This window comes from Myotis nattereri (genome assembly GCF_964212035.1).
Source record: "Myotis nattereri genome assembly, chromosome: 6".
Classification (NCBI taxonomy): domain Eukaryota; kingdom Metazoa; phylum Chordata; class Mammalia; order Chiroptera; family Vespertilionidae; genus Myotis; species Myotis nattereri.
In genome coordinates, this window is record NC_138081.1 from 22,395,732 (window position 1) to 22,422,104 (window position 26,373).

The window sequence follows — 26,373 nt, forward strand, 5'->3', positions numbered from 1 at the left end:
GAATCCCACTTACATTCACATCTCAACTCAAATTTCTTTTCTCCAGAGAGACCTTCTCTGTCCATTCAATCTAAAAGGGACCATTCTGTAAAGAACATTCTTTTCTAACAACATCTGAAACTAATACAGAATAACATTTCATGTAAACTGTTATTGGGAAAATAATAATTAATAAATAATGCCCAACTATTTTTGGTGCTACCCTGTTTATTTCCTTACTTTTATAATCTGCAACTATGCTGTTTATATTTCTGTATTTGATTATCTATCTTTCTCCACTAAGATGTGAACTCCTAGAAGACAGTGATCTCTTCAAATTTGCCTCTATATCTCCAGTACTTACAACCTGGGACATAGTAAGTACTAAGCAAATTATTTGTTGGATGATTGAATGATGTTTGCTCTGGTTAGGGTCCTCTTTCTACACACATTTGCCCTCACTTTGCTTAATAAAAGCCCACTCATCATTCAGGTCCCACCTCTAAAATCAATCTTCAGGGAAGCCTTCTCTAACTTCCATCACTGCTTCAAGTTCCCACATTTATAATTTTTCAGAATCCCACATAGCCCCCCATCGATAGCATTTATTACATATGCAATTGTACATTTATATTTATTCAACTAATGTTGATGTCAGAGACCATGTTGATTTTTCACTTGTTATTATCTCTAGGCCATAGCTCATTGTTTGACACAGGATAAGATTCGACAAAAATTCTGTTGAATAAATAAGTAACAATAATAAAATAACTATAAAAGTAATAACTACTCAATGAAGAAATTCTGTATATAGAGAAAAGCACATCACAGAAGTACCTATCTATCATCTCACCAGCAGGGATCCACGTGTCCTTCCAGACAATTTCTATCCGCATATATGAATACATAAATATTTTATTTTATATAAAACTAAATCAATATATAATATTATTTCCTACATGAATGCCCAAATCTCCTCCAGTTTGTCAACTTAGAATTCACTCTTTCACCTTTGCCAATGCAAAATTGATAAATGGTATTTGTTTTAATTAATATTTATTTTAATTTCAGTTTTGTTTTGCATTTTTATTTTTATTTATCATTATTATTATTATTATCTTTATTGTTGAGAGTATTACAGATGCTCCCCCACTTATTCCCCCCATTGTCCCCCTCCACCTGGTTTCCACTCTGCCCCAGGCTTTCACTACCTTATTATCTATGTCCATGGGCTTAAGAAAAAATATTTTCCCATATGCTTATTATGCAGATATATGACTTCTTTTGTGGCTCATGTATAAAACACTTTAGCAATTATTCTTCTGGTCTGTTTATGTTGTTTCTTTATATTGCAAATAAAAATATCGGCCTGCCCTAACCGGTTTGGCTCAGTGGATAGAGCATCGGCCTGCGGACTCAAGGGTCCCAGGTTTGATTCCAGTCAAGGGCATGTACCTTGGTTGCGGGCACATCCCCAGTGGGGAGTGTGCAGGAGGCAGCTGAATCAATGTTTCTCTCTCATCGATGTTTCTAACTCTCTATCCCTCTCCCTTCCTCTCTGTAAAAAATCAATCTACACTAATAAAAGAGAAAAATGGTAATTGGCGTACGGCGATACCTTTTTCATTGGCTAATCAGGGATATATGCAAATTAACTGCCAACTAAGATTGGCAGTTAACTGCCAACAAGATGGCGGCTAATTTGCATATGTAGGCACAATGCAGGGAGGCGAAGGGGAAAGCAGGAAGAAGCCCCCTGCCACTGACAGTGATCTGAAACCCAGGGGGGAGCTAAGAGCTGGGGGGCAGGGCCAGATCTGCCCCCCAGCCATGATCTGAGAATCAGGCGCCTTTGCCGCCCTGGCCAGTGATAGCAGGAAGTAGGGATGGAGCCAGCGATGGGAGCTGGGCAAGGTCGAAGCTGGCAGTCCCAGGAGCTAGGGGTCCCTTGCCTGGGCCTAAAGCGAAGCCCATGATCGCGGCGCCCCCCGCTGCCACTGCAGGTCCCCGCTGCCTGGGCCGGACGCCTAGGCCAGAGGCGTTAGGCCTGGGCAGGGGCGGAGCCTGCAACCGCGGGGAGCTGGGGGTCCCCTGCCCAGGCCTGACACCTCTGCCAGAGGCCTCAGGCCTGGTCAAAGGGCCGATCCGGTGATTGGTGATCAGAGGATGATGAGGGTCAACTCCTCTGGCTGAGGCATCAGGCCTGGGTGGGGGGTGGAGCCGGGGATTGGGGGGATATGATGATCCCCTTGCCCAGGCCTGAAGCCTGGGTCAGAGGCGTCAGGCTTGGGCGGGGGGTGGAGCAAGCAATCAGAGGGAGATGGGAGTCCCCTGCCCAGGCATGATTCCTGGGCCAGAGGCCTCAGGCCTGGGCGGGGGCCAGAGCCAGTGATTGGGGGGAGATGGGGGTCCCCTGTCCAAGCCTGACACCTCTGGCAGAGGCGTCAGGCCTGGGCAAGGGGCCGATCAGGCGATCGGAGGGTGATGGGGGTCAATGCCTGAGGGCTCCCAGTATGTGAGAGGGGGCAGGCTGGGCTGAGGGACACTCTCCCCCCTCCCCCCACCCAGTGCACGAATTTCGTGCACCGGGCCCCTAGTAAAATATATTTTTAAAAAAATATCGGGCCTTCATCTGTACTATGATATGTAAATATTTTCTAGTTTGTCACTGGATTTACATTTTGTAATTGATGTGAAAATACTGATTTTAATGTTGTCAAATCTATTACTTCTTGCTCTTGTGGTTTTTGTATTTCTTATTATGATTAAACAGGTCTTTCCTAGCTTGCTACATAATATTTACTTAAATGTTCTTCAAATAATTCATGGTTTCACTTTTTTATATTTAATATTTTAATCTATCTATAATTTATTTTAAAGGGAAGCAATAAAAACCTGATTTTATATTTTTCCAAAGCACTGACCAATTATTTCAGCTCAAGTTTTCAACTAAATTGAAATGCTAATATTCAAAATCTAGGTAATAATACTTCCCTGGGTCAAATGCTAGGCATTGTCTTCTATTCTGGTGGTGCCACTAACAGAAAGTAATTATGTCATTAAAGGTATATATTTTTAAAAATATATACCTGGTTATGCTTGGTTATCTTCAAGTATCCTTTGTTCCAAAAGGCTTAGAATTAATGAATCAGATTCCAAGTGTATATACGTGGCTTGGGATTAAAGTTGCATCAGATTTGACATCTTTATAATATTGAGCCTTTCTATTTACATTACTCATCACCATATATTATAGTCTCCTTTTATGCTTCTCACTAGTGTTTTATTGTTTTGCTTTTAGAGCTCCTATAAATTCTAAGTTTATTTCTAGTATTTTAAATTGACATTTTAAATAGGATTTTACATTATAATTTAAAAATTTATTGCTCACATATTAAAAAAGCTATTGATTTGTGCACTTATTGAATTCAGCTGATAGTTATTCAGGTGGTTCTTTACATTTCTAAAACCAAATGTACATAATCCACACACACACAAAAATGGCAGTTTGGATTTCTTTCAACAGTTCCAACTACTGTCCTTTTTTTATGCAACACATTGACAAAAAATTTAATAACAATATTTAATAATTATTGTAATGCACTGATTTTTAATGTTAGTTTTTCTATAAAACAAAATTTCTGTTTCAGAGAGATTTTTAAATATTTATTTTGTATTAGTATTTAAAGCCGTGATTCTCAACTAATGGCTCAACACCCTAGTAAAAAACATTAATTCAAAGAAAGTTCTTTGCAATCCGAATTTACTGTTTATTCTAAGAATGCAGGCTGAATTTTATAAAACGCATTTGTTTTATACCAAAATGATTATATTCTTAAACTTTATACCTATTGTTTAGATAAATTATATTAATTATTTCAATTTGAGCCATCTCTCTTTACTTGAATGAGTCACACTCAGTCATAATCTTATTTTCTTCTAATAAATTACTAGGTTTCACTTGTTGCTGTTTAAGACTTTTGCATTTTACTTACACTTTGTTGTTGCCTCAGATTTTGTTAGGGTTTTTTGAGTTATCTTTAGCAGGTGTTTAAAAAATTATTTTATGCTTGCCTCCTAAAATTAATTGGAAAGCTTCACATATTTTCCTGTGCTGTGGAATAGATTACACAACATAAAAAGTAGTAGATGTGCCCTAGCGGGTTTGGCTCGGTGGATAGAGTGTCAGACTGAGGACTGAAGGGTCCCAGGTTCGATTCTGGTCAAGGGCATGTACCTTGTTTGTTTGTGGGCACATCCCCAGTAGGGGGTGTGCAGGAGGCAGCTGAATCGATGTTTCTCTCTCATCGATGTTTCTAACTCTCTATCCTTCTCCCTCCCTCTCTGTAAAAAATCAATAAAATATATTTTAAAAAATAAGTAATAGATGAATGATTGAAAAAAACACATCATACATATTTGAACCAAATGTATTTTTGGAAATAAATCTTGGATAACTTTATATCTTTATTATTGGTTCTTCCAATTTTATTCTCCTTTAGGCAATTAATTTATTTCTATATATAACTTTTTAAAATTCAAAATGATGCCATATAGATAGCACATTTTATATTACAATTTTAGTCTCTTTGGTATGTTATATTTGAATTCTCATTTCTGATTTTACAAAATTTTGTATGATTAAAGTTATTAGAAATTAAAACAGTATCTCTAAAAATAAAAAAAAAAATCTAAGTCTACTAATTTCCTACTAATTCACCAATTTCCGTCTTTATCTTGCACCAAATGATTTCATTAGATTTATTAGTCATTTTGTTTCTGGTTTCTCATAATGAAAGCTTAGTTTGTTTATTTTTGTATTTTCTTATTCAACAATACAAGCATTTAATGTGATTGCATGTTTGGCCATGTCTCATGCAACACTCCCAATATTGCTTCTTCCCAAGTATCCTATTGATAAAGTTTTGATCTCTTCTTTGATACAAAAGTTATTTAGGAAAGGGTGGGTTTTTTCCTATTTTTCCATCTTACAAGAAATTAAGATTTGTGATTAAGATAGTATTTTTATCTTTATGTTTATTTTATTATAACCATATTCTATATCATTTCTGTTTATTAAAATTTATTAAGGCTTTAATTATATCTATAATAATAAAAGCATAATATGCTAATTAGACCAGTCAGCTGAATGACCTTCCAGACTTCATTCCAGACATCCTTCCGGACGAAGCCGCAGCAGAGGGGCTGAGGGAGAGGCAGTTAGGCGATCAGGCAGGCAGGTGAGCAGTTACGGGCATCAGGTAGGCAGGCAGAGGGGTTCGGGGTGATCAGGAAGGCAGGCAGAGTGGTTAGGGCAATCAGGCAGGCAAGCAGGTGAGTGTTTAGGAGCCAGCGGTCCCGGATTGTGAGAGGAATGTTCAACTGCCATTTTAGGCCCACAGGATTGGGCCTAAACTGGCAGTCGGACATCCCCTGAGGGGTCCCGGATTGCTAGAGGGTGCAGGCCGGGCTGAGGGGACCCCCTCCACCCCTGTGCACTAATTTCGTGCACTGGGACTCTAATGTAATATATATATACATTAACTTTTCAAAATTACAGAAACAATTAGAATTTTCCTTACTTTAACAATCATATTTGTAGTATTAAATTTACTTCAATGCTTACCTTTAATCTATAAAATATATATACCTTTATATATTTTTTAAAATTTTATTCTTATTCTTGAATTTTATATTCAGTTTAATCTAGGATATACTAGTATATGTACATATACATACAAATCAAATTGCCTTTATTATATTATTCATATTTCTTCATATTTCGTATATTGTTTGTATATTGTTTATATATATGTATATATATATGTATATATATGTACATATACATATATATATGTGTGTGTATATATATATATATGGTAAGGATATACTAGTATATGTACATATACATACAAATCAAATTGCCTTTATTATATTATTCATATTTCTTCATATTTTGTATATTGTTTTTAACCTATATTAAAGATTAAACACTGAAAAAGATAAGTAAATGTATTTCATATCTTTTGTTTCTGTCAATTTCTCCTTATATTACTTAGAGACTTATTCTATACAGTTCTATATTGTTAACTTGTAAAAAACTTTTCTGATATTGGGGTCTCATTGGAGATTGAAATCTTTATTAATATAAAATATATTTATTTGACCAATTGTATATATTTAATTTGATTTTTTCTTTTGAATAATTTTGAGGTTTTTGCTTTCATTTTTTAATTATTCATTTCAATATTTAATTGAAATACATCTCTGCATATATATTATAGATGTGTGTATATATATGTGTATATATAATCAGTATCATCCACAGACACAACGAACTAATATATATATATACACACATATATATAAACCCTGACTAATACATTAACTTTTCAAAATTACAGAAACAATTAGAATTTTCCTTACTTTAACAACCATATTTGTAGTATTAAATTTACTTCAATGCTTACCTTTAATCTATAAAATATATATACCTTTATATATTTTTTAAAATTTTATGCTTATTCTTGAATTTTATATTCAGTTTAATCTCTTTATTAATCTCTTTTGTCCATTTATTTCAGGTCTTGCAAAGCAAACCAGTATCTTTTTTTTTTCTTTTTTTTTCTTTTTTTTTTTAAGCATAGAGTCCAATTCTTTGGTCATAATCTTTTTTTCCTTAAACATATATTGGTTTTGCACCACTATCTTCCTACCTTTAATGATGTAAAAAATTCTATGATTAGCAAGTTTCATGCCTCCTTCTGTTTTTCTTTTACTTTTTCACTCTTTTTTCTTATACTATGAGAATATGTAGCAATCATTGTTCTTGATGTTGCTCTGTTCAAATTAAAGGTAACTATTCCAAAGGTTGCTATGCACATTTCAGTTATAGTTTTCACTATTCTTTCTGTTGTAGTTATTCTGGGCTCTTATTAAAAAGAGCAATTACCTGCATATACTTTCTAATTTCTGTTTTCTATTTCTAATACCTTCTTTTTTTTTCTTTTTTTTTTAATATATATATTTTATTGATTTTTTACAGAGAGGAAGGGAGAGAGATAGAGAGTTAGAAACATCGATGGGAGAGAAACATCGATCAGCCGCCTCCTGCACATCTCCTACTGGGGATGTGCCCGCAACCCAGGTACATGCCCTTGACCGGAATCGAACCTGGGACCTTTCAGTCCGCAGGCCGACGCTCTATCCACTGAGCCAAACCGGTTTCGGCATACCTTCTCTTTTATTATTTTTATCTCTTGACCTTTTATTCTGCATCCAGGTAAATTCCACTGGTGTGTTCTCCACATTACCTCTTTAGTTTGAGGCAGTGATAATTTCATCCTTTACTCCTCCAATATTATTAAATTATATTACTACCTTTTCAATTCTATAATATTCTTAATATGCTTCATCTCACTCTTAATTTATTTTCATCTATCTCTTAATCACCTACCATTTCAATTCAGACTATAATGGTTCCACCTTATACATCATCTATTAACTCATAGAATTGCTATTTTTAAAGATTTGTTGATAGTTGTAAACATGTATTAACTAAAATTCATTCCTTAAATAAACTATGTTCTCCCCTGCCTTTTACTTGTTTTATTTTTTCTCTATTACTTTTCAGAAATTTCCATAATACCTTCTGGTCTCCTTTTTTTTCATTTATTCATCCTTGAATTATAATTATTAATCTAAAATTTAATTTTATGTCATAACAAAACATCAAGCAGAAGCAAACTAAACCAAGAAATGTATTGTAACTGACTCTCATTCCTTACCTCTCATTGCCTGAAGCAATGTCAGCCCCAAGCCGTGTCCAGGATTTCTTAGGATAAGCACTGTGAAGCTGAAGTTTCCCATAAACTCCTGAAAATAAAATAAGCAAAATTCTTCAGATGAATTAAGGAAACATGAGCAAAACTCATTATAGAGGTAATTGGGCAAGATATGTGATATAGAAACTACATATAAAGATGTACACTTATCAGAAAAAGAGTATTTTAGTGCTCTGTTTTTAGCAGGTCAACTGTATCTCACATGGACATGAAACTCGCTCTCTCAAAAGTTATAGAAAAATGCATGCACATCACATCTAGTAATCCAACAGTTGGGAAACAGACCACACTAATGGCTAACTAATTCGATTTCCACCATTAAGTGACTCCACACCATTTGCAATTTGGTTGGAAGTTAACTGGTTTTGATATTTTATGTTACACACTAGATTTTCCAAAAGGCAAGAGTAATTTATTATTTCCTAAGGAAAGAGATTTGGTGCTATTAACTTTGTTTTCAGTGGTTAGACCTCTACTTCTTTATTACAGATATCAAAGAATAGATCTCTAGCTCCTTTGTTTCAAAATATAATTTAAGACTCATAAATTAAAGTCTTGCCAAGGTCTTGCTTGATGCAGTCCAGTTTTATCCCTTCAGGTCTTTTCTCTTATATGTTTTACTACATTTTAAAATTACATGAAGCTCACTCCTCATATCCTAGTGGTGTAAAAATGTTTTGGGCATGAACCCAAGCAGTAACAAAATTATGGTTATATACTCCTAGTGCATGTATATTTACTTAATTAAATATACATATATGTGAGTATATTCATATTTATCTGAATAGGAGTTCTAATCTTTTCTTCAAATATTTTCCAAAGAATTTTATACATACCCCTGTACTGGTGTACCCAATTTTGTTGCAAATTGTGAATCTTGAACTCTAAAGATCGTATAAATTTTAGTAGAAAACATGAATAAAAGAAACAAACACCAGTAAGGTACAAATAACATGTCTTAGGTTTTCATCTTATGTAAAACAAAAAAGTTTCAAATAATGGAAGTTTATGTCAATAAACTGTTTATGTCAATATCCTTAATTTTTTCCATACTCTAATTCAAAGAAAAGCCAAAAGATTATAAAACTAAAACTAGAATTAATTGAAATGTAAAAAACACTCTGAATTTCAGCATATGTCCTGGAATCAATATTTCATAATAATAATCATATGTATATAAAAGTTTTAGAAGATACCATTATCATCATTTTAAAATTCCATCTTTTTCACTATTGGTTAAATATGGTAACCAATTTCTTCAGAAGAAGAAATATGAAGTAATTTAGAGAAATTGCCAACAACAAAAGATTTTAACAACAACCAAAAACAAACAAAAAACGCTAACAGTTTATTTTCTTAAATTTGAATTATCCAAAAAATTTAATTGACCAGAAAAGTAGATTTCTTGATCATTCACAATCATCAAAAGTTTACACATTATGGAACTAAGTTACCAAACTTCAAACTATCCTAACATGTTTGTTTCCATTTTACTGAGTCACTGATATTTTATGCAATTAGTAGACATACAGAGTAAGTGAGAAAATACTAGAAATCTGATAAACAGTCTCTTATAGCTATACCTTAAAACTGAGTTATTGTGTGGCTCTTACAACATGTTATACAAGAACGGTCACAGTTTCTAGGATCTCCTGTAGAGCAATTTTAAAATAAGATTTGGTGTTGTGGCAGTATCAAATGGAGAAACTGTCAATAGTAAATCTTTCTTTGTAATTTATAGATCTCTTAGTTTTAAAAAGTATATCTTCAGTGACCCTATATTTGGCTCCCCCTACCCTTTACTACCCCCAACTCCCATTCCTTCTGGTAAGCACCATACTGTTGTCTGTGTATATGAGCTTTTGTTTTTCTTATCTGTTCATTTGTTGCTTTCAGTTTTCTCTCTCTCATATGAGTGAAATCATATAGTTCTTAACTTGCAATATACCGATCATATGTCATAGAAATGCACACTTGAAACTATGTAATCTTTTTAACCTATGTCACCCCAATACATTTATTAAAAGTAATTTTAAAATTAAAAATGTAATAAAAATATATCAATAATTACATATTATTTACAATTAATAATACAGACAGTCTAGATTTTGGTGTCTGCTCATCTGGATATGATTCTAAATTCTGACACTGTCCAGCTACATGGCCTTTTTCACATATTGTCCATCATTTGTAAAATGGGCACTGCTTACAGAAGAGCTGGTAAATAAAATAAATATAAAGTATCCAAAACAGTGACTGGAATTTAGTAGATGTTCCAATATATGAATGGTGCTTTATCACACAAACACACACATATTTCATTTTTAATAAAAACTTATTTTACTCTTACCGATTGTTCCTGGATCAATATGAATTCCATTGAAACGGTCACAGAAGACTCCCTCTGAGGCTCTAAGGAGAATCAGAAGCTTTTGTTCTTTTTGTAAGGGATTTTCCAAAGTACCTATTTACAAAGAAAAGTATATCTTTTTAAAAAATTTGAAATTAAAAGAGAGAGAGAGGAAGTTGTGATGTAATTTCAGAAATGCAAAATAGATGCTATCGAGTAGACTATATGGAGAAGAGCCAATGGTCACACAGATGAAATAAGGAGGGAAAATGAGATACGGTAAGCTCTGAAGGGGTTTGGCTAACCATTCAGCAAAAATACACTTTTTTTTCCAGTTAGGGCAGAGTATATCTTCCTGACCTACTAGTATTTAGCTTGGTCATGTGATTTGTTTGGGCCAATAAAATTTGTGTGGAGGTGATAGCAATGCCAGTTCTGAATTGATGCTTTAAGTTGCTTGGCAAGTTTTCACCATGAAAGGCATATTCTTTAATTTTTTATTTTTTTTCAGTCTCTAGTACCTGACTGAAAAAAAAAAAAAAACCTAACAGATCTGAAGAGAACACACAAGGTTGAAGCAATTCCAACTCAGTCTAACATTGGTATTTGTTGTGGTATGTCACTTAGGTTCATGGATTATTTCTTACACACTGTCACTACAGCAAAACCTGGCTGGCGAATGTCTATGACTGGCTTTATAGCATTTTAGCATTTAATCTTCACAACAAACCTGAAAAGTATGATTCTTATCTCTATATCAAATATTCATATATAAACGAGGCTTAGCAGTTAAGGGACTTGACCAAATTTATCCAACTGGTAACAGAGTGAGTTTGAACAATAATCTGTTTATGTTAAGTTTCCTATTAAAAAGTAAAAAGCTATTTTCTAAGCCTAAATTCTTTTAGCAGCATAATGACACAATCCATTCAGGCTATAACAGACATCAGTTGGAAATAGCTTCTGACATTATTCCCTTGATGTAAACAGTAGAGTTCATCAGTTTTATAGTATGAGAATTCTTTGGGGGATTTGCTCAAATAGTGGTACTGAGTATGGACCAAACAAATGTTATTTTCTTCTTAGAGTAAAGAAAATATGACAAAAAAATCAGTTTTCTCAAGAAGCACCTGATGAAAAGATAGTCTCCAAACTACACACTGGATCAAACAGGTTTATAAAAGACATCTGCTCTCAAACAAGACTTTCCAGCTAGAAATTCTTGAAAACATAACCAAAAATAAGGTTGCCAAGGACAGTATGAAGTAAGTGGTAAGCTTAAAATTTCTGGGTTGTCATTGTGGTTAAGTGGCCTTTCAGGGGGCATAAAGTCATCTTCCCCAGTTGGCACTTCACATACACCTGGTTAACCACAAGGCTCAATGTGAGTTTGCAGCTTGCTACATACCTATCTTTCTAGCCCAGGAGTGCAGACATTAGTCTACCAGGGACTGCTGAAGGTAAGACTCAGAGAGGGAAGTACATCTGCTTAGAGTTGCACAGTAGGTCCAGGGGCAAGCAAGGGTTAGACCCCACAGCCTGTGTTCCCAATGAGATGCCAAGGAAGCCGCTGTCCATGCAGGTAATGCCAACCCTCAGCCGAGCGACCAGCGTACCCTTTTAGCCAACACCAAGCTGTTCCAGAGCAGACAGAAAGCAAATGGGGGAAGAGGAGAACATTAAGAAAATGCGTGTGGTGTAGCTCTTATCTTGTGGTGATAAGTCTGTCCAGTAAGCCGTTTTCCAACTGTGATTTCATTTATTTCACGGAGGGTAGTTTAGATTCTTAGGGGAAAAACGGCCTAGCACTAAACAGATACCAGAGAGGAAAAAGTAGGGCAGTTTTTGCCCTAGAGAAATGTATGCAGCGTCCCACAAAAGGAGTTCAGCGTTCCTCTAAAATCAGAGATTGAATCAATTATGCAACTCAAAACGGCAGCATATGTGCAGCTTCCACAGAAAGTCTGGGCAAAATTAGTCAGCCCCCCTCACCCCCACCCCGAGATCTTGGGGTATCTCAAATCACCAGAGTTTGGATTTGTTCTGTGATGTGGGGGAGGGGAAAGGTGCAGGATAGGAACTGAGCAGGAAGAAGGCAAGAGTGACCTCAGAGAAGGGAGATATATATAATTTTAACATTAAAATGAAGTGCACCTTAAATTTGTAAAAGCTGGTGAATGGCAAGCCCTGAAGGCTGGCTCCTCATTTTATTCTCAAATCTATCAATCAAAGAAAGGTGAGCGCTCTCTCCAGGTGGGCTTTGCTCCTAAATGAGAGTAGCCACCTCTCACAGAAGGCTCTCAGGATAATGCTGTTCCTCTCTGATTTTCCTTTCTGAAGCTGCCTGGCACTGCTGGAAACCGTAGCAAAAGGCATTTTCAACCTGGACGAATTTAGATATATTCATAATGGAGGGAAAATCGTTGCCATTGTGCTGCAGAGAGGTGCCAGGTGTTTACGCATACATGATTTTATTTAACTCTGACAACCCTGTGATGGATATTGTTGAGGTTTTCATGAGGAAACTGAGGCAAAGAGAGGTTAAGTAACTTATCAGAAATTACACAGCAAATAAGTGGTGAAACTGGGCTTCGACTTAGTAAGTACCGTGTTGGTCACGTGCAAATAGATGAATAGGAATGAAGTAAAGGGAAGTTACCATTACTTAGTATGATGGTGGGCAATGGAGGGGAACAGATTATGTTCCAGATGTAAAATCACCTGGGGGGGTGGAAGAAAATACATTCTGGTATACGACAGATAACCATTATAATGATTTGAGGAATATGCTACAAATGGATTCCTTGAGCTTCAAGGGTAAGAAAAAGGGAAAAGGAGCTTATATTATTTTATTAACTAAACCTTTTTTATAAATTCAGAAATAAACATAGTTTGCATGTAAGCCCACTCTCCCAACATGACTCCCCACACCTTGTAACTAAGCCAATCCACACCCAGTCACTCATGATCCTCTCCGCTCTCTCCTCTGCACATGAGCTGCCCCAGGCTTTGAGGTCCCTCACCTTTGTCCTATCTAAATCAGAATCATCCCTCAAAACGTAGCTTTGCTGTAATTTCTTTCTAAAAGTCTTCTATGATATTGAATCACATGCCCCCTTTTGTGGATAAACAAGCTCGAGCCCCTTGCTGCAGTAATTTTCCTTAAAGGAACTTGTCCTAAAGAAAGAGTGTGGAAGGTAGACAGATGAAGGCCCTAAGTGCCTCACTGCAGTATTATTTTATATGTATAAAAGCCTAAGCGACTAAATGACCAGAAGACCAGTGGCTATGATGCAAACTGACCACCAGGGGACAGACGCTCAATGCACAGGATTACACTCCCTCCTGTCTGGAGCAGGCCTGCGGGGATTGGGCTAAAACTGGCTATCCAACATCCCCCGAGGGGTCTCAGATTTCGAGAGGGCACAGGCCAGGCCAAGGGACCACACCGGTGCATGAATCCGTTCACCGGTCCTCTAGTCTAGTTATAATCACAAACATTTGAAAACACTTTGAAATAGTACACAATTGGAAACAAGTTTGTTTATTTACAACCCTCTTTTTCCCCTACTTCCTGGACATGCTCAATAGATGAGCCACATGATTCCCTAAGCAAGCCCAAACCCACTTCAGACGCCACTCCCTCTGGGACCCTTCCTTGTCAACTAAGTGTGGGTTAGGTGGTCCTCTATGGGCTATCAAAGCATAGTGTGTTTTCGCCCAATACTTCCACACTGTATCATGAGTGCCTTTGACCAGACTGCCTCATTGTCTTCACAGTGAGCTAATGCAGAGAGGTGACTGTGTATTGGCAGCAGTGTTCACTTATTTTATCCCAGAAATGGTGAACTAGGTCACTTTAACCAATTCTCTTGCAGAAAGCAATCAGAAATAATAAAGAGGAATACTGTACAGTTAAAAAGACTCATTTCGCCAATCGATATATATAAAAGCCTAAGCGACCATTACAACCGAATGACCAGAATGACTGAAATGACCAAGCAACCAGTCGCTATGATGCACACTGACCATCAGGGGGCAAATGCTCAATGCAGTAGCTGCCCCCTGGTGGTCAGTGCGCTCCCACAGCCAACCAACCACTACCCCTCCCCCTGGCTGGCCTCCCCATCAGCCCTGATTGGGGGAGGGGGGGAAACTGGCCAACCTCCCCCAGCCGCCCCCGCCGGCCAACCTCCCATGGTCCCTCCTCCCCCCGCCAACTTCCCGTGGTCCCTCCCCCCAGCCAGCTGACACACCCCCGGACAGGCCTCAATTGCCAGCCTGGCCAAGGGACCCCAACCATGCACAAATTCATGCACCAGGGCTCTAGTGCTATAATAATGTTACGCATGGCTATGACTAGCATCATAGCTTTAGAATAAATAAAGCAAAAAAATGACAGAATTTCAATGAAGAAATAGATATATCCACAATAACAGTGGTAAATTAAATACAAGTGTTTATAAAATAAACAAAAATAAAGTTTTGAATAGTACAACTAGCAAACTTGATATCATGCATAATATTCTTTTCAAGCATTCCATAGACTTTCACAAATATTAATTATATGATGACCTTAAAGCTTAATTACATTATGACCCTATGATTCCAATCATTTTAACATATTTAAAATGATTGGAATCATACAGCATATGTTTGCTGACCATTGTTTAGTCAAAGTGCACAACTCATATTTAAAAAGGTTTACAAAATAAACTATTTTAAAATAAAGATTTTTCAATTATTTAGAAATATCATTAAGAGAGTAAAAAGAACAATCTACAGAGTATACAAAAATATTTGTAATACATGTAACAAACAAAAAGTACATTCCAAAACATATAAAACATCTATCACAAAAGGGTAAGAAAATAGCTACTTCACAAAACAATGTGTAAAATTTTAAAACTATTCAATCACATTAGAAATTAGAGAAATGCAAGATAAACCAACAATGAGGCTCCACTATATACCTACTGGAATGGATTTATAGTGTTTAGTTCAGCTATGTATTTTTTAAACTTTTCTGTACATGTGTATCATAGTAACAAAATAATAAAAATTTCTTAACTGATTAGTATATGTTCCAAGGACAGTCTTCAATAGGTATTTGTTGATCAAAAAAATGGAAACTGACCAAAATTATATTTGTTTTTCTGCTTCTCCATGCCATTACATTTGTTCATAGCTTTATTAATTGATATTAAAAAACTGCATACATTTAATCTATACTGACCAAATTTTAAGACACATCACCCTAATAAACTTTTTTGCAGGTCCTGTTCACTAACTCCAAAACAACAGATTGTATCCTATATAATAAAAGCCTAATATGCAAATCAACCGAACAGTGGAATGATGGGCAGAACAACCAGTCACTATGACGTGCACTGACCACCAGGGGGCAGACACTCAATGCAGGAGCTGACCCCAGCCCGCAGGCCCCAGGCCAGCCAAGGCAGTTGCCAGCAGGGGGCCCCTTGATCACCCCACTGGTCACCCCACAGATCGGCCTTGATCTCCAGCCAGGCCTAGGTACCCTACCCATGCACACCAGGTCTCTAGTTGGTAAATAATATGTATTTCTGTCCAAGTTAACCTTGAAATGTAATAAATATCATGATTGCATATGAATGATAGGTTAGGAAATTACCTCCCAAAGTTTAGTTTTATGCATTTTCTCCTGTCCTCAGGAATAGGTTATACAGTAATGACTTTGGAAGTTGAGCTTGTAACTGGAACATAACTATTTTTCTCACGTGGTGCTATAGCTACTTTCTTCAGAGTGGAGATGCCAGAACATCCTTTCTTATCAGACCTAAACTAGCAAATAGTGTTGAACCAGTTAAAATGTGAAGCATATTTTATTTTGAATTAGCTTTTAATTCTCAGTGTGTACCCCAAGACCCACTGATTCCTAAAACACCCCTTCCCAATAGAATCAATCTCATGTGTGTGTGTGGGGGGGGGAGGGGGGGCGGGGGGAGGGGGGAGGATGGAATGGCATTTAACCCAAATGGAATAAAAATATGTTAAAATAATGTCTAATTCAGGCTGACAAATTTTTATCATCAATGAGGCCTTTCAATTTATCAACAATTGATAGAATATGAAGTAACAGTTAATATAATTTATCAATTCACATGCTGGCAAAGATGTATAAAAATTCTTAAAACTTCTTAAGTAAGGTTGAACAAATTCATTTCTGTAAACCTCAGTTTCTGCCAGTATAAAATAGGCATATAGTAGCATCCATTCTATTTTTTTGTGAGAGTTAAGTAATTTAGTGCATGTCAATAATACATGGCACAGTATCTGCATGTAATACCTGTTGTTTTTAAATGCTGGGTCTTAGCCCCAGCGGGTGTGGCTCCGTTGGTTGGAATGCTGCCATCGTATATACAAAAAAGGTGATGGGTTCAATCCCCAGTACGGACCAATGTTTTCCTCATATTGATGTCTCTCTCTCTCTCTCTCCCTCTCTCTCTCTCAAATCAATTTAATTTTTTTAATGTTGGCTTTTAGTAGTAATAATATTTAAAAAATAGTAGTAGTGACAATGAAGAAATAAAACATTCCAAAGTTTAATTTGGAAATGAAGAAAAAGGCAAATTATTTTTAGCAAGTAATATCCTATTCCTAAAGTGCTAAAAACTAGACATTTCAAAAGTAAATATACTAGGTAATCACTTATTTGAATGTCCAGTCCAAGGAACAGCAAGGAAGACAATTAAATTCCTTTCAAACTTAAACACTCTTACAAGAGTTTAATAACCAACAAAACAAATTATACATTCACTCACTTATTCACCTGTTTGCTTAAAATCATTTAGTTTTTTCATGCAAAAATAACTAAGGTTAAAAATTATTTATATATTATATAATTAATCATTTAGTAATTTGAAAATAATAAATTTCTAAGAAATTTTATGTTATTGCGGGAGAAGTTCAAGAGTCCAAAATATAGTTTGGGAAACACTAATTTAGAAAATATTAAAGTAAAGATGATTAATGTAAATGTGTTTGGTAGTCTAACAAGACAGGATTATTTCTTGTGTCCATGTTTTGCTTTATATATATATATATATATATATATATATATATATATAGAGAGAGAGAGAGAGAGAGAGAGAGAGAGAGAGAGAGATATGGATAATATGTCTGTTAGAGAACTAATATCCTTGGGAAAATAAACAGATATTTATATGCTTAATTTTATTTTTGAAATATGTATTACTTGACTATTAGATGCCAGTCTTCTTAGAGACTCACAGAAATGGAATTCAGTGTTTAGTGAACCTGTAAAAACAAAGCTTTTACACGTTTTCACTTATTATTAAAGATGTACAATATTTAAAAGTCACATCCCTTTGATGTCAATATTTGATTTTTTCAGCTAACTAGTGATTTGATTGGAGAACTGTCACTGCAAACAGAAACTGATTTGTTAACTAATGACACACATTAGCTATTTATAAGCCATTTATTTTGCAAATATCTAGGTACACTTGTACTTACACACTAAATACGTGGGTATTTTCTAATTGTTAAACTTGAAAGGCATACTTTTTTGTTTTTTTAACTTAATATATTATTTTTAAACAAACATCACCACAAGATACAAGATTCTCTGGCTACTCAATAAGTCTTACTACTGGGTATTGTGGCTTTAGGCTGGAGGTTATGTTTTAATCTACACTTTTCTCTGGTTTGTCTTCTTATTACTTAATCACCCAATAAGTTTTACAGAATTGTCAGTTTGGAAGGCAATAAACTGTGTATGGATTTTTCCTCTTCTTTAAGATTGAGAAAGTCCCAATCATGGAAGCAATGAAAGAAACTTCCATACACCTAGTACTTCATTTCCTGACAATCAAAGTCATGTGCTAATGATGACCTTAGGCTCCTAGCTGCAAATGCCAGACAGACTGACAAATACTCGTCATTGACTCTGCAAAACAATATGTGACAAGTTTTAGGATAAAAACCCAGTTCCTAGCTAATTACCAAGGGACTGGGCAGCACACCACGTGACCTGGTTATAACAGGCCACAGGAACACTGAGCTGATGAGTCCTCAGGGACATTGATTTGTGGGGCAGGCATTGCTTGCTTAGGGACCAAGGAGAGTTCTATTTAGCTCTAAAGACACAAATTAATTATTAGTGATTATAGTTCTCTGAAATCCTCCTACAAGCTATCACAAGAGAATTTCCTATTTGCAATTTTAAAAGTATGAGATTAAAACACTCCCCAAGCTGAACATTTGGATCAGTAACATGTTAATATTATTGCTATCAAAGATAGCAAGGAACATATGTTAAAGCATAAAAATGATGGCTTATCTAAGAGACACTAATGAAAAAATGAGTTCAGACAACTATTCATGAACAAAGAAATACAAACATTTAATCATAAATCAATATCTATTGTACAGGATTTGAGTCAGGCATTTTTATGCATTTTTCACTCCTAGAAAGATTAAAAATTGAAAATACTTGGGATTTGTACAAGATCACCAAGTTTTCCAATATGTTTTTACCCTCATTTTGTTCATTTCATACAGGAGCAAAAACACTGTAGTCATTTATATATTAACGCTATAATTCCTTCCTCACAGATGTCCGTGTGTTTTTTTTCTTTATTGATTAAGGTATTACATATGTGTCCTAATCCCCTCCAGTGTCCCCCCTCATGCCCTCACCGCCCCCTCCCTGCCTGGTGTCTGTGTCCATTGGTTATGCTTATATGCATGCATACAAGTCCCTTGGTTGATCTCTCCCCCTCCCCTCCCCCCTCCTCTACCTTCTCTCTGAGGTTTGAGCATCTGATCTATGCTTCTCTGTCTCTGGATCTGTTTTTGTTCATCAATTTATGTTGTTTATTATTCCACAAATGAGTAAGATCATGTGTTATTTATCTTTCTCTGACTTATTTCTCTTAGCATAACACTCTCAAGGTCCATCCATGCTGTTGCAAATGGTAGGAGATCCTTCCTTTTTACATCAGCATAGTATTCCATTGTGTAGATGTACCACTGTTTTTTAATCCACTCATCTGCTGATGAGCACTTAGGCTGTTTCCAAATCTTAGCTATTGTAAATTGTGCTGCTATAAACACAGGGGTGCATATATCCTTTCTGATTGGTGTTTCTGATCTTGCGATATATTTCTAGAAGTGGGATCACTAGGTCAAATGGGAGTTCCATTTTTAATTTTTTGAGGAAACTCCATACTGTTTTGCACAGTGGCTGCACCAGTCTGCATTCTCACCAGCAATGTATAAAGGTTCCTTTTTCTCCACATCCTCACCAGCACTTGTCGTTTGTTGATGATAACCATTCTGACAGGTGTGAGATGGTACCTCATTGTTGTTTTGATTTACATCTCTCGAATGATTAGTGACTGTGAGCATTTTTTTCATATGTCTCTTGTCCTTCTGTATGTCCACTTTCAAGAAGTGTCTATTTAGGTTCGTTGCCCATGTTTTGATTGGATTGTTTATCTTCCTTTTGTTAAGTTGTATGAGTTCCCTATAAATTTTGGAGATTAAACCCTTAGCAGATGTCACATTGGCAAATATGTTCTCCTTGCAGTGGACTTTCTTGTTATTTTGTTGATGGTTTGTTTTTCTGTGCAGAAGCTTTTTATTTTTATGTAGTCCCACTTGTTTATTTTCTCCTTCATTTCCATTGTCCTAGGTCTAGGAGATGTTTCAGTAGACATATTGCTATGAGATATTTCTGATATTTCGCTCCCTGTGGCTTCTTCTAAGATTTTTATGGTTTCCCATCTTACATTTAAGTCTTTTATCCATTTTGAATTTATTTTTGTGTATGGTATAAGTTGGTGGTCTAATTTAATTTTTTTGCATGTATCTGTCCAATTTTCCCAACACCACTTATTGAAGAGACTGTCTTGACTCCATTGTATGCTCTTGCCTCCTTTGTCAAATATTAATTGAGCATAATGGCTTGGGTCCATTTCTGGGTTCTCTGTTCTGTAAGTATAATATTTTTTACTTATCTCTATATTTTATTATTTCATCTATCTTACCCTTATTGTGGAATCCTTTTGGATTCTAATCTTTTCCTCCCAGATTAATACCATTTGCTCATTTGTTTAATATTTTATAATATCCCCATCCAGGTAATTAATAGAAATATTAAATAAAACTGAGCCTTGTTTTTGTTACTAGAAAATTTATTTCAAGCTCACACTTTCCATTGCTATGATTAGACTTTTTTCATTTTTGAAATTATTTATCATTGTAACAAAACCTGTTGCCTGAAAATCTGTACTTTTGAAGAGAAGTGCCACTGTGCCACTGTCCAGTGTTGATTTGTGTATATAAAATCTTATTTTTAAACTTGTCCATTCCCGACTATATTTTTATCCATTACTAGACAATGCTGTATTCTTTTTCTCCCTGCTTTGTCAGGCCTAAAGTTTGATTATTGGAACCCATCTGCTCAATCCTATGTGTATTATGCCTGAAGGAAGACTTTCAACCCATCTGTCCAATTCTACCACACCCCAAAGAAATCCCAACATGAAATAGATAATAACACTAGTTAGTAAGTGAACTTAATAGATGTGGACATTGGTACGAAACACTGCCAGAGTATGTCTACTCTCTGATGCATTTTGATCTAAGTCCCAACATTGTGGAATTATATTTCTTGGTGGTCCTGCTTCTAAGGCAGCTGGTGCTGGCAAAAGGTATCAATTGACTTTTAGTAGAGTATAATAATAATGCTAGCATTAGAAGGGAGGTTTAAGATCAAAGCTTTGCTTAGAGGGCTGCAGCTGTGTCGCAAATGCCAAATTCAATATCATTCTTTGTTCAGTGGTTATCTCATTAGTTTGATGAAACACTTAAGATGAGCTTAAAGTATTTCACTTGTGTGTCCATTCTTTCATTCATCATCTGTTTGTTCACTGCCTACCATGAGGCTGGTGCCATGGGAGAGGTTGAATGTACAGAAATAGAAGTCGTGAGCCTAGCTTTCAAGAGATGTCTCAGTGAAGTAGTGGAGACAAACTGGCAAAAACAGAATTAGAAGCATCATCACTTCCAAACTGGTGGGGCTTAAAGATAAAGGAATAGATCTGAAAAGGCATATATTTGCGGATGAGTATTATGCCTCCAGGAAACGGTAGGGAATGGGAATGTCTGGATTGTAGGATTTATAGAATAGTGATGGCCCATGAAGCTTCTTGGTCTTATACATTATGTGAAGAAATTTGGCTTCTGATAATTTGCTGTGTGACTGGCCAGTGTATACATAAGTGAATGGTCACATATAAATCTGTCTTTCAGCTCAATTCCTTTTTCTTATAACACATTTAGTCTCCCTACACTTAAAACGTGAACATCAAATCTCCTATGTTCATTGGAGCATCATTTACAATAGTCAAGACATAGAAACAACACAAGTGTCCTCCACTGGATGACTGGATAAAAAAGATGTGATACATATATATTGAAATACTACTCAACCACACAAAATATATTGCTATTTTCAACAACATGGATGAATCTTGAGTGAAATAAGTCAGATGGAAAAGGACAAAAACCATATGATTTTAGGATATAAAACAAAAAGCAATAACTGAATAAACAAAATAAATAAAAACCAAGACTCATAGATATAAACAACATAATGGTGGTTACCAGAGGGAAAGGGGGCTTGGGGAGGATGAAAAGGGCAAAGGGTGTCAAATCCAAGGTGACACAGGAGATTTGATTCCAGGTGGCAAGCACATGATAGAGTATACAATTGAATTATAAAATTGTATTATAAAGGTATACACCTGAAATTTATAAAATGTTATTAACCAAAGTTACCCCAACAAATTTTAAAAATATTCCTTAAAAATAGAACAAGTTGGAAAAATTTTCACAGTGATAACAAAGGATCAAAAATATTAACAAACTATACCTGTTAAAGTGCGTGTGTGTGTGTGTGTGTGTGTGTGTGCATGTATTTGTGCACATGTAGGAAAAATTCAAGACAAGACTACAAAATGTTTACTGTGATTATCTTTATATTTGGGAATATGAGTGAATACTTGATTTCTTTTATATAATTTTCTATTGCTCTTCTGTATTTTCCAGTATTGTACAATAGACTGAAAAACATAAAAATTATTTTAAAACACTATAACTAAATAATAATAATGATTAGAGTAACTATTATTTAGCCGTGGTTAAAGTAATAGAAACTGCATAACCTGAAAAACAAAAGATGCAAGAAAATGTGAATAAAGGACTATCGAAGGGAAGGGAATTTGATACTCATCTTATAGGAATCAAGAAAGAACTTGAACCAACAGAAATTAGAGGAAGACAGAATTTGGCTTAATAGTAGGAAAATAATTCTAATGGGATTTTAAAAAGTGGGAGCAGGCTTTCTCAAAAGGTTTTGATTTTATTTATTTATTTATTTATTTATTTAATTTTGTCACCAGAAGAGGCGTGACCACAATTTTTCAAGAATACTCTTAGAGTAATTAAGGTTTGGTAGTTAGGTCTAGAATGCTCTCCCACCAGAAATTTTAAAAACTGGATATTCCCAAACAATGTATCTAAATACTTCCTCACCATCAGAGATTTATTTCTCTGGGGCAAGGTATTATTGTTTCTGGGAATTCTCTTTTAATCTGTTGGAGAGCAAAGTAGAATTCCCCACCAAGTTCAAAAGTAGTTCCTTTGGGGCCAGAGCACATGTCTTTTCACTTCTGTACTCTTATTGCCTACAACAATTCCAAGCATACAGTCTACCTGTACCAGCTCATGTGTTTTGTTTGTTGGAAGAAAGCCAATGTATCCGTCCTGGTTAATACACTACCCCCGATCCATTCCATCCTGCCTGCCCCTCATTCTCAGTAGCAGGCCTCACTTCCCAGCTAAAGGAGCTTCCCAGCACCCACTGAGTGTCTGGGCTCTCCACCGGCTGCATGGGGAGCCACAAACATAGCAAAGAAAGACAGGAGTTCGCTGGTTGTTGGATGGACCAGATGAGTCGTTTGCCTTCTCCCCAGCTTTCTTCCCTGTTGTCCCGAGATGTGCTGGTTCCACAGACGCTTCTCTTAAGGCATATCGCACGGCCAAGCAAATAGTCATGTTTCCTTGAGAAGCTGTGGCCAACTGGTGTTTGATGTCCCCTCTTTTCTCCTTCATTCTGTTCCCTTTACTCCCACTCCAGTGCCAGCTGCCCCAGTAAAGCATCAGCACATAAGCTTTGTTTCAAGTCCGTTTTCCCAAGGATCTGCACTAGGCTAGCAATTGAAATTTTACTGTTGAGCAAAGGATAACAAATCCATCCTATGAGATCTTCTGAAAAAGTGAGTTACTGGTAAATTCTCCTACAAAGAACTAAAGGGAGAATGGATCTGTGGCCTGGAGGAGGACTCTGGGACCAGAAACACAACCTGATGTCAGTGGGTGGACATGAGAGAATGACCAATAAAAGTTACCCGTCTGTGTCAAGATCTTGCCAAAGAAAAGCTTTGCTGGTAAACTCGGTCCTTGCCTTAGCCCCCCCCCCCCCCCCCCCGCCCCCCCAAACTCCATTAAGCAACCGGCTGGATGATGCCATCATTTCCCAAGGCCTTTCTCACAGGGCTTAATTCCCATTGTGCTCCCAATCCTTGTGCCCTTTACTCACCGACTTTCAGTTCCCCGCCTACAATGACCATGCAGGCCACACTCAGAACGTTGCTTCTGTCCACAGGGAACTCTAAAGTCCCCATCACATAGAGGCCTTTGAGGAATGGAAGGTCTGTATCCACAAGGACAGTCCTGTCTGCAGGAGGAAAAGAAATTGTTCAGACATGTAACCAAAATAAGAATTGCCTTCTCTTCTCCAGTGATTTGCTCTGCAGTTCTGGAAATTTGGGAGCTGCTTATGATACTACCTCTTCCAGGACAGGTACAGCACCTGAAGGAACAAACAGTGTTTTAAACATCAGGCCTTCATAAAGAGGCAGGAGGAAAAAAAGAAGGCATGATTAATAAATTCTGCCATTGGTTAACAAACCAAGTGTTATGACCCCAGGGCATTGCTTAGGTCCCAAAGAGCTAGGCCAAGCCTACTTTAGGGCAAATGTACAGATGAGGGCCCTACACTTTCCCCCTATCCCTTAACTTTGGCTCTAGTTCAGAGAGATAGAATCACAGATATGACCTTGACCTCTGAAGTCTGAATATTAGGATGTGAATCCCAGTTCTGCTACTTATTGGCTATGTGAACCAACAACTTTACCTCTCTTGACCTCAGTTATCTAATCCTTGAAATGGGGATAATAACGACCTGCTTTATTCATAGGGATTTGTGAGGGTTAAATGATCTGCTTATACAATACTAATTAGCCATGCACATTGCCCAATTCCCACCACGTAAGCAAAGTGTCTGCTACATGTTCAATACATGTGAATATTTTTATTATTTGTACTATTGTCTATTAGCTTGGCATGCCTGTAGAGCTCACTGGACACTTAAAATCATTATTCTTCATTTTCTCTTTCACAAAGAGTTTCCTTCCAACTTCAGAAGAAAGAATCCTAGAATTTTCACTAAAACAGAAAATACTTTATGTATTCCAAAGTATTGTGTTACTTTCTGAGGCTTAGCAGTAATTTGGCACAAATTAAATATATCAAATAAATATTTCTGCTTAAATTTCAAGTACCATAATCAGTGACACATGTAACTTTTAAAGAAATTTTTTAACATAACCTCATGCTTTATTTCAGGAAACAATGCACACTGCTATGCTTAAGGATCTGCCCCCCAGATTAGCCTCTCATGAGTTGTCTTTTCTAGTCCTGACTACTTTCCTAGCTGTAAGACAACCACGGCTTCCTGTGTCTGTAAGATTGTAAACCAACCACTTCCCTTCTCCTGGGTCAGACCACCTTTTCCAGCTTTCTTTGCAGTTAGATGAAGCCATGTGACTCCATTGTAGTCAATAAAATGGAGGCAGAATTGAAGTGTGGTATCTCTAGGCCTGTTCCATAAATTATCTGGTATGTGCTCTCTCTTTTCCCTTGTTGGACAGAACAGTAGTTCTCAAGGTATGGTCACGATCCAACAACATCAGCACCACCCACTCATCTGTCAGAATCAACCTAAGGTTTAGCTCTGCTAGGAAGCCATTCCCAATCCCACCATCGGATTCACCACTCCCCCATGGGAGTCTCTCTCTCTTTCACTCTCCAATGATAACCCTGTAAATTTCCATAATAGAGCACTAAAATACATTATTATAACTGTATACATATTATTGTATGTAAGGAGGCAACTATCACTGGGTTGGTCTTGGTGTAATTATGTCTTTCTCTACCATTGTCACTTTCTTAAGTGAAGAAACCACCTATTTTTTAAACCCCTAGTTTTTATTGTGACATCAAAAATAAAGATGTTAAGTGAATGTTACCAAAGTCTGTTGAGTTTAGTTCCCTACACACCTTTAAATTCCAGAGTTTATTAGCAACTAACACAAAATGAATAATCAGGCTAAACAGATAGGAATATATATATATATATATATATATATATATATATATATATATATATATAAAATTTCAATTTAATCTCTGATACTTTAAAATATGCAAAAAAAGAGTGAAAAATATAGAGAATGTTCCAGGTTTAGCATACATTTTGGGGTTCATGACTTAACTATGACTTTAAAAGCAAGATAAATTATTTCATCCAAGCACCTCTGAGTTCTATACAAATGGCTTTTATGTCTTTCAACCTATGGCCTTGTCTATCAATGTTTGGCTGTTGAGCCTAATTGTAGAAAACAATTAAATTGCTTCAAAAAATGTTTTCTCTCATCCACATAGTACTCATAGACACATAAAAGCATGATATTAGCCCTCTTCTGAATATACTTTTCAGTTAAATTATGACAATTACATGGAATTTGAAATTTCCCTCTGGTCTTTATCACATACTCCCTTAGGATATATTTTTATTTAATTGCCTTACCCACTCCAAATATACAGGCAATTTCTCACAAATCACAGATAGCCTAACTATTGTAAGTGCTACGAGAATAGAGACCATAGCTTCCAGTCTCACTTTTACTTGCTCAGCACCGTGAACAATACCTATCATAAAGTAAGTGCTCAAAAACACCACCAAAGAACACATGTTCCAGGGCACACACCCACTACATGTAAAGC

General features: G+C 36.2%; 1 protein-coding gene across 1 annotated transcript in view; it reads right to left on the reverse strand.

Moving 5' to 3' along the window:
• Positions 1–26,373, reverse strand: part of PKHD1 (PKHD1 ciliary IPT domain containing fibrocystin/polyductin) — a gene marked incomplete at its 5' end in the record, with an annotated part of 392,126 nt that overhangs the window by 119,132 nt on the left and 246,621 nt on the right. Inside the window, 3 exons of the mRNA XM_081094978.1 lie at positions 7,767–7,854; positions 10,174–10,287; positions 23,846–23,983. Coding sequence (XP_080951104.1) covers positions 7,767–7,854; positions 10,174–10,287; positions 23,846–23,983 — 340 coding nt within the window. The remainder of the gene's footprint in view (positions 1–7,766; positions 7,855–10,173; positions 10,288–23,845; positions 23,984–26,373) is intronic.